Source organism: Octodon degus, unplaced genomic scaffold, assembly GCF_000260255.1.
Source record: "Octodon degus isolate 3935 unplaced genomic scaffold, OctDeg1.0 scaffold00103, whole genome shotgun sequence".
Lineage (NCBI taxonomy): Eukaryota > Metazoa > Chordata > Mammalia > Rodentia > Octodontidae > Octodon > Octodon degus.
The window spans coordinates 10,077,049-10,093,509 of NW_004524679.1; the positions used below are offsets into that span (position 1 = coordinate 10,077,049).

The window sequence follows — 16,461 nt, forward strand, 5'->3', positions numbered from 1 at the left end:
AGAACCAAATTGCAGCAATGAATGAACATGCTTCAGATAATCTGTGCATTCTATGTATCTGACAGTAAAACTATAGATAAAATGCTAGTTAGAACACACTGAGCTTTAAAATATCAATTCCTTTAAAAATGTTACTGATTTTACCAAGGAAATACAAAAACATAAGGCTGTAAGTAAATAATAGTTGTGTTTAGGTTATTACAGTGCAGGTTATCCTCAAGGCCACAAACATCCTGCTTCCCTGCTGCTTGCATTCTACTGGGTTTTGATCCCTCTTTGGGTCATAATCTGGATCATTTTCCTCATCTCCTTCTTCTTCCCCTTCCTCATCCGCTTCTTCACCTTACTCATCATAATCATCCTCATCATCCTCAATGGCTTCCCTGGTGAAGTACAGCACCGACCTTGGGATTTTACGCTCCCATAGAAAGTGACCAATTTCAAAGTCTGCAGCAAGGATAGCTTCAGCAGCATCATCCAGATCTCCACTCTCAGGAACTTCAGGAGGAGCAAAAAATTATGGAAAGAATCACTGGAAACTGTTTTAGTCACAGTATGACCTGTCCCATGTCCCCTATGTTTCTGCTTCTTTTTATTGGTTTTTAGAGTGACATTTTTTTTCCTTTTTTCCAATCTATTTGGTACCCTGTACAGCCCATAATTTCTGGTCCATCAAATGAAAAGGGATCAGAATTATCTGGTTCAGATCTCATCCTTTATGTCTTTGTCAACATTTCATTTGTGAAATATTCACTGGGCTCAAAGTGAAATTCTAAGATAAAACTCAGGCTGGCCAGCATCTGAGAATTTCACCTTAATGTCCTTCAAAGGCTTCAGAATAGGTTCATCATGTTCCTGAACCATGTCACTGAGCAAGGCAACATTCTTAAAAACAGTCAACCAAAATTCAGGAATTCCTTTAGGATCTTCTTTTTCTTCATCCTTTTTCTCATCTTCAATTTTGGCCTTTTTTTCAGCTCCTCCAAAATCTCATCTTCCTCATCTGGTTTCCATTCACATTCTTCTTCCGAAGGTTCATAAATTGCATTAATGATCTCAAATCATTTGTCAAATAGAGGTTGATAGAGAACAGTATACTTCCTTTCAAGATCATGAACTTCCTCAAAGAATTTAGCTTCTATCTGTGCACATGAGAACATTCACTCTTTTTTTTAACTACCCTAGGCAAACTTTCAGTGTATCCTGTTGGTGTGTCTACCAGATCAATAAGTCTCTCTTCAAGGGCTGCAAGAATCTTAGGATTCTGCATCATCTGAACAGTCAGCTGACACGTTTGTACTTTGCGAAGCACAAAGCTTCATCCAGATGGCTATCTATGATTCTTGATAGTCCTCAGAAGGCAGAAAATACATATCTGAAAACTTTGATTTTTGTTTCTTCACCAGTTTCTTCTTCTTCTACTTCATCATCATCCAAATAGTGATCAAGTTCACACTGTTCTTTGCTACAATATCACAGCATCATACCATGGTTTTGTCAATGTCTGCCATGTTATATGTAAAAATTCCCAATACCCGCGGCTCATGTGGGGAGTCAGGTGGTGGGGCTGGGCAGGGAGTGACTCAGGTAGCCATGGAGGCGGGAGGAGCAGGAGGCAGTGCCTCCAGCCCATAGCGCTAAAAGAGACCCGAGAGCCCGCCGCTGGTGCTCATACACAATTAGCCTCCTGATAGTTCTTGTGATATCTTCAGGCCATTTTTTCCCTTTGTTTTTATTTTTTTAATACTTGGATTTTCTTTGTTACAAATTTTAGTTACAAGTGATGTCTGTTTTATTTTTTTATCCCACAACTTTACTGGAGTTTTCTTTATTCAAAATTACAATATTTTATTTTATTTATTTATTTATTTTTAAAATCTTTTATTTTATTTTATTTATTTATGTGTGCGTGCGAGCGCGCGGGGCCAGCTCAGTCCACCAGGGGGCAGGGCTGGCTGGCATGTGGTGCTGGGGGACCGAACCGTGCCCTGATGCTTTGCTAAGCTTGTTCTAAGTAGGTGCTTTAGACCACTGAGCCATCTCACCAGCCCCACAACATTTTAAATCCTACTTCTGGGCTCTTTTTTCTGGCTTCTCAACGTAACTCTGGCTAAAAGCCCCTAACAGAAGCTAGTCAACAATCTCAACGTTAGACTGCCTTGACATTTCTTCTGGAAATTTAATCTGTTGCTCTTAATCTAAACCTCAGGTAGTTTCCAGACGTGATTAAAATGTAGACAAACTCTCTTCCAAGCCATAATACCTGTCACTTAGAAGCTAACAACCAATGCAGTGATTTTTTTTTCTCAGCAAGAAAACTTCTGAGCCTGAGCTTTTTAAAAATTATTTTAATCAGAAAGAAATACCAATGAGACAGTTACAAAACAGGCTAGTAGGACAGTTGCAACAACACATTGCATATTGTTGTGTTCACAGTAGGTATTCATAGCACAAAATGTAGACATGATACCTTTACGAAACACTATCAGTACAAATCTTTCTCATTGAATTAAGAGAAAGTAGCTGTATATATATAGCCCAACTAATTTGTATACACACACACACACACACACACACACACACACACATATATATATATATATATATTTTTTTTTTTTTATATATATACTTTTTTTTTTTCAGTACAAAATGTTCCCTCATTGATATCCCGTTTTTGTTTAGTTTTGTCAGAGATGGGTATTCCATTGCCATTCAAATATTGTAGGTGGGAAAGTTAAGCAAAATATTCCAATATAGTCCGGTAGTCCATAACAGTAGTGGGTTAACTACAGAACTGACAATGTCAGAAGTTGTTGACTTGAACCTTTTAGATTTCAGCATATTCATATGGCTTTACTTTTTATACCTTATGTTTATACTTTTCTGCTGGATGGTTAAGACCAAGATAAAGCAAGGCCTATACAATAAAAAATGTAACTTTTGTATCTGAAAATGTCAGTCAAATATCCTCAGGATTTATCCTGAAACCCTCTACAATAGTTTTTAGATCCTTTGTCAGTGTCAGTCATCTGGATGAGTCATGGCCATTGCTTGACCAATTTGCTCTCTGTGAAAGCCTGAGAGAAATTTTTCTCTCTTGGTGACTCTCTTTAGGCACACTCTACATTGTGTATCACTTTCCTCTGTGGCCCCATAATCTCCTTGATCAGAAAATTTGGGACACCACTGAGTTACAGGATGTTACAGTACAGGTTCTCTTATGTCCTGAGTCCTCACTGACCTTGAAAGGCTAGGGCCAAGATCATGGCTATGGCCTGATCTTTACTGGCAGAATTCCTATCATGTTTCTCCTCTGTTGAGCTCTGACTAGAGTCTGTTAAGTACAGGCTCAGGCGTTCCAGCTCTACTTTCGGCAGACTGCTATCACAGACCATGACATAGTTCATGGTTGGCAGAAGGTAAGAAAACCAACAAAGTGACCTTCCTAGATTTTTTTATTCCTCTTATTCCCTATCCAGCTATGGTGATCATGGTGATGCCCAAACGACCATTAGAATAATTTAATCATTTTGTACCCTTACTTCAGTTAGTGTACCTTGAACTGATCACACACTTTACATACAGGCTTCTCTGAAAAAGCCCCACCTATTACTGCATGAGGCTTTGTGGAGAATATTTAAACAAAATCTATCTAAACACACATGTGTAAATAATTCTTGTGTTCAGTTCATATGTTATTTTTTTTCTCAGTTTTGTTTTGGGATGTACATATGTGTGTTTGCCACAAGTGGGATAACATATTTTATAAGCAATGTCCTGGCCACATACCACTCTTAGAATTGGTAACAATTCTGAAAATAAAAGTTTAAAGTGAAAATGTAAAATTTTACTAACTTTACCAGTCCAATTTTTATTATAGTAACAAAACATTTTATTTCTGAAAGATTTTTACAAAATTTTTCTCTGTATAATATTATAGAGGTAAAATTTTAAAAAAATGTTTTAAAAAATTATTAGTAAATATTTGTAGTTCTACAGTTTACAATCATATTGAGGAGGCATTATATTTATATACTACACATTGTTTCTTTTTAAAAGCCCCTTCTGCTGCCTTCTCTCTCACTCCTTCCTTATACATTTCTCTTATTTCAGTATTCATTCTTGTTGCCACCATTAACCATAGCTCATGTTATGGCATAGAATGTTTATATTAATTAGGTTAGTAGGTTCTTATACAAGGCATATCTTTATTCTGTGTGTTTGTACTTTTCCTCCCCCTCATCACTCATCTTTGTTCCTTTGGACCACTTTCCTTATGCAAGAAAACCATTCTCTTGTCCCTTTCTGTCTTTTATTGTTCTACTTATTTATACTTTACTTAAATGAGAGACACCATAGCATCTAAGCTTCTGTGTATGGTTCATCGCACTGAACATGACATGTTCTAGATGCCAAAATTTTCTTATAAATGACTCAAATTTATGATTAGTGTTCCATTTTATATAGAAAATGTATTTCTTTATCGAATTGTCTCTTCATGGCATAAAGACTGATTCCATGTTTTAATTATTACAAATTGTGCTGCTATAAATATTGATTGGTATACATTCGTAGCTGTAGTGTGATGTCATAAATTCCCTGAGGAAGATACCTATCAGGAACACAGCTAGGTCATATGGAATTTCTAACTTCTCTTCTTTGAGAAATCTTCATAATGATTTCCAAAACAATTGCAGCAGTTTACATTCCCACAAAAATGAAGTAGGGGTTCCTTTTTTTATCACACCCTTGTTAGAATTTCCTGGTTTTAAATTTCATAGTGATTGCCACTGTTTCAGGAGTAAGAAAAACCTTAGCATTGCTTTAATTTGCTTTTTTTTTTCTGAACTTGGGATTGAACTCAGGCTTTTGCCTTTACCAGGCAAGCTCTTATTCTACTGAGCTATCACCCCGGCCCCTTTATATTTTTATAATGGACAGAAATGTTGAATTTTTTTTATATATTTGTGACCACTTATATTTCCTCATCCGAGAAGTTTCTTTTTATGTGTCTTTCCCATTTCTTGACACTGACTGCAATTTATTTATTTATTTATTTATTTATTTATTTATTTATGGTGCTGGGGATTGAACTCAGGACCCTACGCTTCCCAGGAAAGTGCTTATTCTACTGAGATATCTCCCCAGGCCCTGTCTCTTCAATATACTGATTGATTCTTTTGCTATGTAAAAAGTTTTATTCTGTTATATTTCCATTTAATCATTATTGTTCTTATTTAATGTGCAATGGAAGTTTTGCTTAGACAATCAGTTTTTTGTTTACTTCTCTGTTAAGTGTTTTATCTATCCCATCTTACAGTAGCTTTATAATTTCTGTTTTTAAGTTTCTTTCTTCAAACCAATTTGATAGGACACTTTCAATAATTAACACATTGCATACATTCTTCCTAGTGGTTAATTGCTGTACAAGATGAGGACATGATATCCTATTTAAAAACACTATAAGAACAAATCCCTCTATTCATTGAGAGAATGAAAACTATATATCTATTCTAACCATTTTGAATACACAAATACAAAATGGACATTCATCTGTATCCCCTTTTTTGGTTAAGTCCAATAATTGAAAAATATAGGTGTGTAAACTCAGCAAAATATTCTAAAAGAGTCCAGTAGCCCATAATAGTATTGGGTCTTCCACTTCACTGGCAATGTCAGAAATTGTTGACCTGAGTCCCCTACAGCTCAACATAACAACATAGCTTTACTTCTTATAATTCGTTTTTATACTTTTCTGCTGGATGGTTAAGACCAAGGTAAAGCAAGACATATGCAACAAGAGTTGTAGCTTTTGGATCTTATAAGGTCAGTGAAATCCCCTCAGGATTTATCCTGTGATCCTCTACCTCAGATTGAAGATCCTTTGTCAGTGTCAGCCATGTGGATGAGTCACGGCAATTGCGGAGCCGGGGAGATGGCTCTGTGGAATAAGCACTTCCTTTGGTGTTTTTAAGTTTTGATATTTGGTCTACTTTGATTTTAATTTAGTTAATATATATTACCATAAGTAAAAACATATTTCATTTTGTTTTTTCCAGGGCCAAAATATGTTTGGACTTGATGTCATTGAAACACCAGAAGGAGATAAGATGCCACAACTAATAGTACAGAGAGAGTTAGATAGGGAAGAAAAGGATACTTATGTGATGAAAGTCAAGGTTGAAGATGGTGGATTTCCTCAGAGATCTAGTACTGCTATTTTACAAGTAAGTGTCTCTGATACTAATGACAACCATCCTGTGTTCAAGGAGCAGGAAATTGAAGTTAGCATACCAGAAAATGCTCCAGTAGGTACTTCAGTGACACAGCTACATGCCACAGATGCTGACATTGGTGAAAATGCCAAGATTCATTTCTATTTCAGCAATCTTATCTCAAACATTGCTAAGAGACTATTTCTTCTCAACACTACCACTGGGCTTATCACAATCAAAGAACCATTGGATAGAGAGGAAGCACCAAGCCACAAATTACTTGTTTTGGCAAGTGATGGTGGATCAATGCCTGCAAGAGCAATGGTGCTGGTAAATATTACAGATGTTAATGATAATGTCCCATCAATTGACATTAGATATATCATCAATCCAACTAATGGTACTGTGGTTCTTTCAGAAAATGCTCCACTCAACACCAAAATTGCTCTAATAACTGTGACTGACAAAGATGCTGATCACAATGGTAGGGTAACATGCTTCACAGATCATGAAGTTCCTTTCAGGTTAAGGCCAGTATTCAGTAATCAGTTCCTCCTCGAAACTGCTGCATATCTTGACTATGAATCTACAAGAGAATATGCTATTAAATTGCTTGCAGCTGATTCTGGCAAACCTCCTTTGAATCAGTCATCAATGCTCCTCATTAAAGTGAAAGATGAAAATGACAATGCTCCAGTTTTCATTCAGCCTTTAATAAGTATTTCTGTTCCTGAGAATAACTCGCCTGGCACACAGTTAACAAAAATAAGTGCAACAGATGCAGACAGTGGACATAATGCTGAGATCAGTTACCTGCTGGGTATGGATGCTCCATCAGCATTCAACTTGGATCAACGTACAGGTATCTTGACTGCAGTGAACAAGCTAGATAGAGAAAAACAAGAAAAATATTATTTCACTGTTCTGGCAAAAGATAATGGGATACCACCCTTAATGACCAATGCCACAGTTTTTGTTACGGTTCTTGATCAGAATGATAACAGTCCAATTTTCACTCACAATGAGTACAATTTTTATGTCCCAGAAAACCTTCCAAATCATGGCACAGTAGGACTAATTACTGTGACTGATCCTGATTATGGAGAGAATTCTGCAGTCACCCTCTCCATTTCCAATATGAATGATGAGTTCACCATTGATCCACACACAGGTGTCATCAGGCCGAATATTTCATTTGATAGAGAAAAACAAGAATCATATACTTTCTTTGTAAAGGCTGAGGATGGTGGTAGGGTATCACATTCTTCAACTGCTAAAGTAACCATAAATGTGGTTGATGTCAATGACAACAAACCAGGTTTTATTGTTCCTCCTTCTAACCACTCCTATGAATTGGTTCTACCGTCCACTAATCCAGGCACAGTGGTCTTCAAAGTAGTTGCCATTGACAATGACACTGGCATCAATTCTGAGCTTCGTTACAGTATTATAGGAGGAAACACAAAAGGCCTCTTTGTGATTGACCAAACAACAGGCAATATCACACTGAAAGAAAAATGTGCTGTTGCAGACCTTGGTTTACACAGACTAGTAGTCAAAGTTAAGGACTTAGGACAACCTGATTCTCTCTACAATGTTGTGATTGTCAATCTGTTTGTGAATGAGTCAGTTTCTAATGTGACCCTGATTCATGAATTGGTGCAGAAAAGCATAGAAAGAGCAGTGACCCAGAATATTGAGACAGTTGATGCATCCTCACCAACAATTGACTATGTTAAAATCATGGTTGCTATTGTTGCAGGCACCATAACTGTCATCTTAGTAATTTTTATTACTGCTGTTGTAAGATGTCGTCAATCACCACAACTTAAGTCTACCCAGAAAAGCAAACAGAATTCTGAATGGGTCACTCCAAACCCAGAAAACAGGCAGATGATAATGATGAAGAAAAAGAAGAGGAAAATGAAAAAGCATGTCCCAAAAAAGTTGTTGCTTAACTTCGTCACTATTGAAGAAACAAAGACAGGTGATGCCAGCCATGATGGAAATGGGGTGACACTAGATCTCCCGATTGAGCTTGAAGAACAGAACATGAGCAAGTACAAATGGGGCACTACACCAAGTACCTTCAAACCTGATAGTCCTGATTTGGCCCGGCACTACAAATCTGCCTCTCCACAGCCAACCTTCCAGATCCAGCCTGAAACTCCCCTGAATTCGAAGCACCATATCATCCAGGAACTACCCCTTGATAATACCTTTGTGGCCTGTGATTCCATCTCCAAGTGTTCCTCCAGCAGTTCTGATCCTTACAGTGTGTCTGAAAGCAGTTATCCAGTAGCAATGTTCAAGACTCCTGTGTCTATACACACCAGACTGGTAGGTAATTCAAATTATTTTCAACTAATGTAAAACTTTACATAATCTATTGACTTGAAAGGGAAAAATGTAATCATAATGTACAAAAACTGTGCGATGAATGTATGAGTTCATTTAAGTTGATAAAAAATCTCAACAAAATAAGTGATTTTTGTATGAAATTTAAGCATAATTTAATGGTTATAACAGGGCAAATTTGTCTTCTGGTAGCACTAGGGTGCCAGTATAATGGGAAAATTGCATAGCAAGGCTTCTAGCACTGCTCTAATTGCTATTGTGTGGGTGAACAGAAAAGTTTGAGTTACTACACACACAGTTTTTAAAATCTGCTAAAGAGCTCTTCATGGTGTTGAGAATTTCATCTTCATTTGGGAAAGTCTGAGGCTTTCCAAAGCCATTAAATAGTACTATGATATCCGCCTTCCATAAATTAACATGTTTCTTGTCCCCCAAAAGCAGATTAGCAATAAGTTTTAGATTAAGAATTCAATGAGTTTAGATAAATAATGGCAAGTTCATTCTTATCCTCAAGGCAATGAATAAAATATATGTGAAATCTCAATTTCAGATAAATAGTTAAATAACTCCATATTTATATAAGATATTCAGAACCTATGAGGGGATATTCTATAAAGTAATGAATTTTGGAAAATGCTGTGTATTTGCTTTTTATAATGGGCACAAAGGGAAATAAGAACATAGTAAAACTCAAGAAATATGTCCATAGAATTTTAAAGCCAATATGAAAACTAGAGTTTATATTTCACCTATTAAAACTCATGTTCCATATCTAAATGAAAAAATCTGAAAAAGTAAAAGTACTATTTCTCAAAAAGGTTAAGTGATGGTATTGATCTACTTTTATTTTTCTCTCTCTCTCTGAGGTATGCACCATATTGAGTTCATTTTTCTGACTGTGTACCTCTTGAAGAAGTATTTATCTCAGTTGTAATACATAAAATCTTTAGGAAAGTTATTCAGGAATAATAACACAGTAGCAATGTAAAAGTCAAAGAGATTTTTATCATTCAAATTTAGATATATTGAAGATTTCCACTACATTTTAAGATAACCATGCAGTGTAATGTCCCATATGTTTGGAAATGTTTGCAAGAATGGAAATAATTCAAAGATATACAAGTTAAATTATATATAATAATATTAGTGTTTCTATTTTAATCATAGAGTGAAGGTAAGATACTCATTCAGTTGTGGGTGAAATTTTGCTACAATAAACTTGCAATTAAATGATGTTGCAGAAGATATAATGATGTTTTTTCTCTGCATAGCATTTCTGTTAGGCTGTGAGAGATCTTATAGCACGTTTCACCTGCAATTTGATTGAGTCCAATGTTTATCTACACTGCTGCATTGTATGTGGGCAATCCAAATAATAAGTGGTTAATATCATCCCATGATGTGTTTTGTTTATATTAAACCATTAAAATGCCTTTATTTTCTAATTTTATTACTATTTCCATGCTTATTATAAATATTTTGCAACAAAAAGTTGTTTATATGAGTAACATTTTATGTGTATTGCATATTCTAACAACACTTTTTCTGGGGCAAATGTATGAATGCTTTGAAAAAGTATACAAAGGATAGAGTTTAAGTACTATATGTTATTTTTTCCTAACCAGTTTAAACTTAATTAATAATAGATCAAATTTTGGCCTTGGCTGATTTTGAGGGTTTAGAAATATCTTATGAGATAGACTAATTTTTCATGAGTATATAAACAAGTAGTGAGGAGGCATTGATGAGAAGAAAAAGTAATCATTTTGCAAGTATTCTCATTTTTTAATATTATTCAATGTTTATGACCTTAAATAAATAACACTTTCCTATGATGATAATTCATATTAAACAGCTAATAGACCTTTTAGTAAACATATGACTAATGCATTCATGTGCTAGGTAAAATATGAAAAGATCTAAGAATGAGTTAAGGTGATATTAAAGTTATAATTAACTAAAAGCACTGGATTAAAATGAGTTATCACATGATAATTTTGATTTCTTCACATGCTAAAAAATTATATATTTTATGCCATTGTCTCATAGTTGTTTCATACTCATTATTATCATTTCATTATCAATTTGTGAACTTAGCTATTACCGAGACTAATGAAATACTAAAAATTGAATGTAAACAATTTGTTCAACATTTGCCATAGTTTTTTTTCTTCTGTATACTTTTAAATTTATGACTAATACCAAGAGAATAATCTTACACTCACTGATATTTCAGGATGCTAATCAAAATGAGTGTATACTGCAAATGAAATTATATATTGAAAAATTAAAATACACAATATATGAATCTGTATTAATCAGTATAATAAAAATACATTGCTAGTAAAATTCAGCCAGTGAAAGAAATTATTGCTGTTACCAAATGTCAAACATTTTACAACACTTTAAGCAGAGAAACATACTTTCAAAATGAGTGTTTAGGATTATAGTAACATTTAATTCAATATTTATCTGAATAGAAATATTTCTGCTGAGAAATAAAATTATGCTAATAGACTATATAAGATACAAGAAGCCATATTAGAAATTTTCCATTTTAAAAAGAAATAAAATATTTTTCATAGAATAGAATTGTCCTGACCAGTTGTTCAGAAACACACAGGGCTGCCATTGTGTAGGAATTTATCTATTGCCTGAGGCCACCTATATCTCTAGAATGTACTAATCTGGCATAAGTTTCTCAATGTATTATGGAAAATTTTTCATATATATTTGTGCTGGCTATTTAAGAAGACAAATCCATAGATGATTGTCCATTAATATCTTTCAGAGCAATCACCTAATATTTGTTTCCCACTACTCTAAAAATTTTAAGTATACAAACTATTTTAGAATAGATTTTGTTAATTTTCATATATAAGATACACATTGGTAAAATCATGATTTTAGCACAGTTCTTCCATTAAAATATGTTGAAAACCACATATTTGAAAAATCTAAAGGAAATTGAAAGCACTATTTTTGAGGGGTCCTGTATGTATCAATCACTGTCTTAGATATTTATTTAAGTTACTACATTTATTGAACTCTAAAATATATTTTAACAAATTTCTGTAATTTGAGTCAAATAATCTTGAAATTTTAATAATTATGAAGTAAATGATGAAAGTTTTGGAAACTTTTAACTCATGGCAAAAATCATTCTGTAGACACATTGGATTCAAATGATAACAGCAACTCAGTTTCCTGGAATAGGATTAATATTAACTATGATTAAATTAAATAACTTATTTTGTGCATCTGTATTTTTGTATGTGAGTTTTAACCACGTAGCATGCTTGGCAAATAAGATTTGTAGAACACAACCATCTGATTTTGATAACGTGTTATTTTTCTTGCCCTAGACTGATTCCAGGACATCAACTATTGAAATCTGCAGTGAGATATAACTTTCTAGCAATAGCAATTCCATTCTTTTAACCAAAATATTTGAATGAATTGTAGCTTTAAAATTTGGCTAAGATCATTAAATTTGTAATTGGAATTTCCCATTATGAAGGCAAACAAATCAAAAACGATGTTAAACATAATGTCCCAGTGAAACTTATACTTTATTATCAGTAATATAGCAATTGAAACATTATATATATGAATGAAAGAATGCAGTAACAGAGTTGTATCATGCTGTCTCTCTGTTTGCTTCCTATGAATGTTGACAACTGTGACAACATAATGCTTTCTTATTGTACACACTGATATTTAATATGTCTATAATTAAACATGGAATTACTTGCCCTATCTGATTGCTAAGAGCGTAGGCATCACCACCAGAAGTTTGGAAGTGAGGTGCAGTTGCAAAAGGTGCACTCTGAAAGTTTTCAAGGGAACAAGATATTTTTGAAACCAAAACCCAGAAAAACAATAGGATACTTACTCTAATCTTTTGAAAATATTCACAAAAAATTTGTCAACAAAAAACTTGTAAATACCAACTACTCTTCTAAAAATTAGATGGTAGAAAATAATCTAGAGATTTTATGATGATTATAACCACACTGTAACCACTTTGATTACGAATTTACTTTTGATGTAAGCAAGTTTCTCTTTTCTAATAAATTTTAGTATTTATTTACTTATTTATTTTCTGTATTTAGGACAGCGTCTACAGGGTCTTTATGGTCTTACTACATAGATCGGACTTGTCGTGATTCTTTATATTTTTATGAAGTAAAAGAAAAAAATATTACCTGGCATGATGGCACACACTTGTAATCCAAAATGCTGTAATCCCAGAACTTTGAGGCTGAGGCAGGAGAATCACTGTGAGTTTGAGACCATCCTGGGCCACAAAGTGAGGTCAAGGCATGCCTGAACTGTATAGTGAAACCCTGTCTCAAAAAGACAAAGACAAAATAAAATGCTCTTTATGCTCCCTGTTATTTAAGAAATCCATTATTTGTTTATATTGTTTGTTATGATGTAAAGGCATCTAGAAGACCGTGATGCCCTTTAGCATTTCAAATTAGTATAACACGTGGACATTTAATATGTAGGTGATATTTTAAAAAACTCTGTTAAAACTTATGTTCTCATTGACTCAATAACGAATCGCTCTTTGCCTCCAATAGTATGTTCTCTGAGCATACGTACCATCAAACAGTTTAAACAATAAGTAGTTCTTTGTAATTTTTGAATGTAACTATTTCTACTGGTCATTAGAAATATCATGTAAGTTGCAACATTATTTTGATAGTTATTATTGTAGTAGAAAATTACTTAAAAGTTAAATTTACCTTTTTGCAATATAATCACACAGGATAATTTTGTAACCTCGCCCCATTTCTCCTTGATAAGTTAAATATTTCAGTGTGAAACGAATTTTCCCTAAAAAGAATAAAAATTGAGTCAATTTACTATACTTCAAAAGTGAGCCTACTGAAGGTGGTATGACAAAGTAAGCATAGGAATTCTGAAATCCACAATCTAAGTGTAATAGTAATTAAACTGAGACACAAAAAGTATATCAGGAATTTAAGTCTGTCATAATATAGTACTGTGACTTCAAGATTACTTGTGTATATAATTATTACATAAATGCATTTTAAATAACTATGCCATGATTAATCATATCCCTCCTTTTTACATATGTTTGTGAACTAAGTGAAGAAACCTCATTTTATTCCATTTAATTTTGCTTATTAGTAACTTCTAATTATTACTCTGTATATATATATATATATATATATATATATATATATATATATAGAGAGAGAGAGAGAGAGAGAGAGAGAGAGAGAGAGAGAGTGACAGACAGAGACAGAGTCTATTAAAAACAGATTTTTTTGGCAGATTTTATGAATGTCTACTTCACAGAACATGAAAATAAGAAATTTATTTTTAAAGCTCTAAGTGACTCCATCTCTCAGAATGCAGTTTATTTGAGTAGAGAACCAATTTCCTACCAAATCTTTGTGCTAAAATATTTACCTATATATGCCAATATTGAGACTTAACAGTTTTGAAATTGGGTCATTGAAGAAAATAAACTTTATTTTTGACATTTAACTATTTTTGACTTATTATTTTCTTTTATTTGAGGGAGTAGTTATATTTGAGAACAATACAAAGACATTGAGTCTAATTTTTAACAAAAGCCAAAGAGGATAAAAATAGATATCTCTGTACATGTATGTGTCCTTCCTAGCAGCTGATTTTGGGATACGTTTAATTCTCATTATTATAGTGTGAGTTTTCAGACATCTTTCAATCCCTTTGTTCGTGTTAGAAGTGTTTTTAAAATCCTGTCTGGTTATTAACTTAGACAGTAAAGAGAAAAAGAAAAGTTAACAAATCTTAAGACTAGCAATCATAGACAAAGACAAGGAAATATTCATGATTTTTTCCTCAATTATTAGTATACTATTTAATAGTCACTTAAAACATACTAGATATTTCCTCCCTTACAAACATTCTCTTAGTAAGTACATTTTATCAAAATTCACATTTTATAAATTAACAATAAAACTGTGTAAAACAGTCCCTCAAAATATTTTAAATATAAAACTTTATTTTAACAGTAAGATACATAAGCCTTTATATTTCTGATTTTGTCTTTATATATAATGATAAAAATAATTCTATATTCATCTATCAATTAATATTTTATGTATATCTTGTTTTCTTTATTAATCACCCTCTCCACACTGTCAATAAGACTCACTTAGTTTAGAATAATTTTCAAAAATTAAATTTAGATTCAATAAATCACTACTTTGTACAATATTTACAAATCTTATTTCAACACAAAACACTAATGTCTCATGCCATTTTCTAGTAATCTGTGGAATTCACTCTTTAATTATAAGCTGTAGTTGGGCATCCCAATATGTATGATGTTTTTCTTCATGTCAACAGAAATAACATACGGTAGGCAGATCTTAATCTTACATGAATTTAACTTACACTGTAAATACTGCCTACAGTACTCTCCTTTAATAGACATTTTTCTTGTTTAGATTTAGGTTTGTAGCACACTCAAAGGTGCTGTGATAATGTAAAACTACATATATCATATCAAATTAGATATTTGGGCAATTTGTTTTTTTCTTTCACTATGGATGTTTACACATGACAACTGTGGTGCAATGTTGTATTTAGTACCAGAAGTGTAATTTTTCCTAATTATAGAGGAGTTAACTGATTTTAATTTTTATTGTACATGTGATATACATTTGTGTTGTAACAAATGTATATATCTTCTGAAAATTATATGTAGATTATAGATGAAGAAATTTTAAATTTTTTGTCATTTATTTCAACCTAGATGAGTCATTTCTTTAAATTTAGTAATTTGGCTTGAAAGATCTTTAATTTTGGAAATGTTGCATTTTTAACAAACTCTTATCTTCATTTTGTATCATGAACTACATGTATAGGCCATTCTGTACATATCCATTAATGACTTATTATGTGCATTTATTTTTGTAGGTGTACACTTGAGCAAATTAACACAATGTTATAGCTTGATTAGTCAGTAGTGTAATACAGGCATGATACATATCATCACCATGAAACTAATTGTATTTCAGTGAAATTATCAAGTCTTTCTGAAAAAACATAGTTGAAAAGAAAGTTATATACATTTCCACCAAAAAAAAAAACCCCTTTAGCCCAAGCAACAAAATTATTTAAATATTTCAGGTAGTTTTATAACAAACTATTTTTGAATTTTATATACTATAAAAATTCTTTTTTTTTTCAGTACTGGGAATTGAACTCAGGACCTTGCATTGCCAGGCAAGCACTTATTCTACTAATCTATCTCCCCAGCTGCAAGGCTTATGTTTCCATTCTTTTTTCATTTTTGGTACTGGGGTTTGAACTCAAGACCTTATGCTTGCCAGGCAAGCACCTATGCTACTGAAGTATCCCTCCCACCTTCAACATAGAAATTCCTAATTGAAATTGTTTTTAGATTTTTCTTTTAAAGGCTTTAGTTTTCTATTTATCTGCATATCAACAGGTATCTTTCAATTAGGAGTGAAATATTTTAATTGTCACATTTCATTAGCTTTAGATACTCTAGATGACATAATGATAAAAATGAAAGGATGGCAGTGGATTTTCTAGAAATATTTTCAATTTTCTTTCCTATTGTGGAAATATGTTAATTAATAATTGATTTGCCTAAGTGTTAATCTCATTCAATGGAATTGTCCTTTCAAAACATTTTATCCTTTTGTTTTAAAATTTGGTAAAACAGTAGATAAGGTAATGCCTTTATCAGGTAAACAATTAGGAAAAATTTAAACACTTCTGATTTCACTCTACTCACTATAATTAAAATTAAAGAATGCCATATAGTATATAATTCTAGTAAAATGTTATTTTAAAAATCTATAAATGGAAAAAATCCAATTAATTGCTT

At 32.9% G+C, this 16,461-nt stretch overlaps 1 protein-coding gene and 1 pseudogene across 8 annotated transcripts in view; one reads left to right on the plus strand and one right to left on the minus strand.

Moving 5' to 3' along the window:
* LOC101568064 (protocadherin-11 X-linked) overlaps window positions 1-16,461 on the plus strand; it is a 1,027,172-nt gene that overhangs the window by 31,496 nt on the left and 979,215 nt on the right. For 4 of the 8 annotated variants that reach the window (XM_023723774.1, XM_023723775.1, XM_023723776.1 and 1 more), the window contains exons 2-4: window positions 6,060-8,555; window positions 10,928-10,948; window positions 12,207-12,212. In XM_023723774.1, the coding sequence (XP_023579542.1) occupies window positions 6,060-8,555; window positions 10,928-10,948; window positions 12,207-12,212 (2,523 nt within the window). The remainder of the gene's footprint in view (window positions 1-6,059; window positions 8,556-10,927; window positions 10,949-12,206; window positions 12,213-16,461) is intronic. The other 4 variants (XM_023723772.1, XM_023723773.1, XM_023723778.1 and 1 more) reach the window with 1 other exon arrangement.
* Window positions 191-3,407, minus strand: LOC105743161 (annotated as a pseudogene).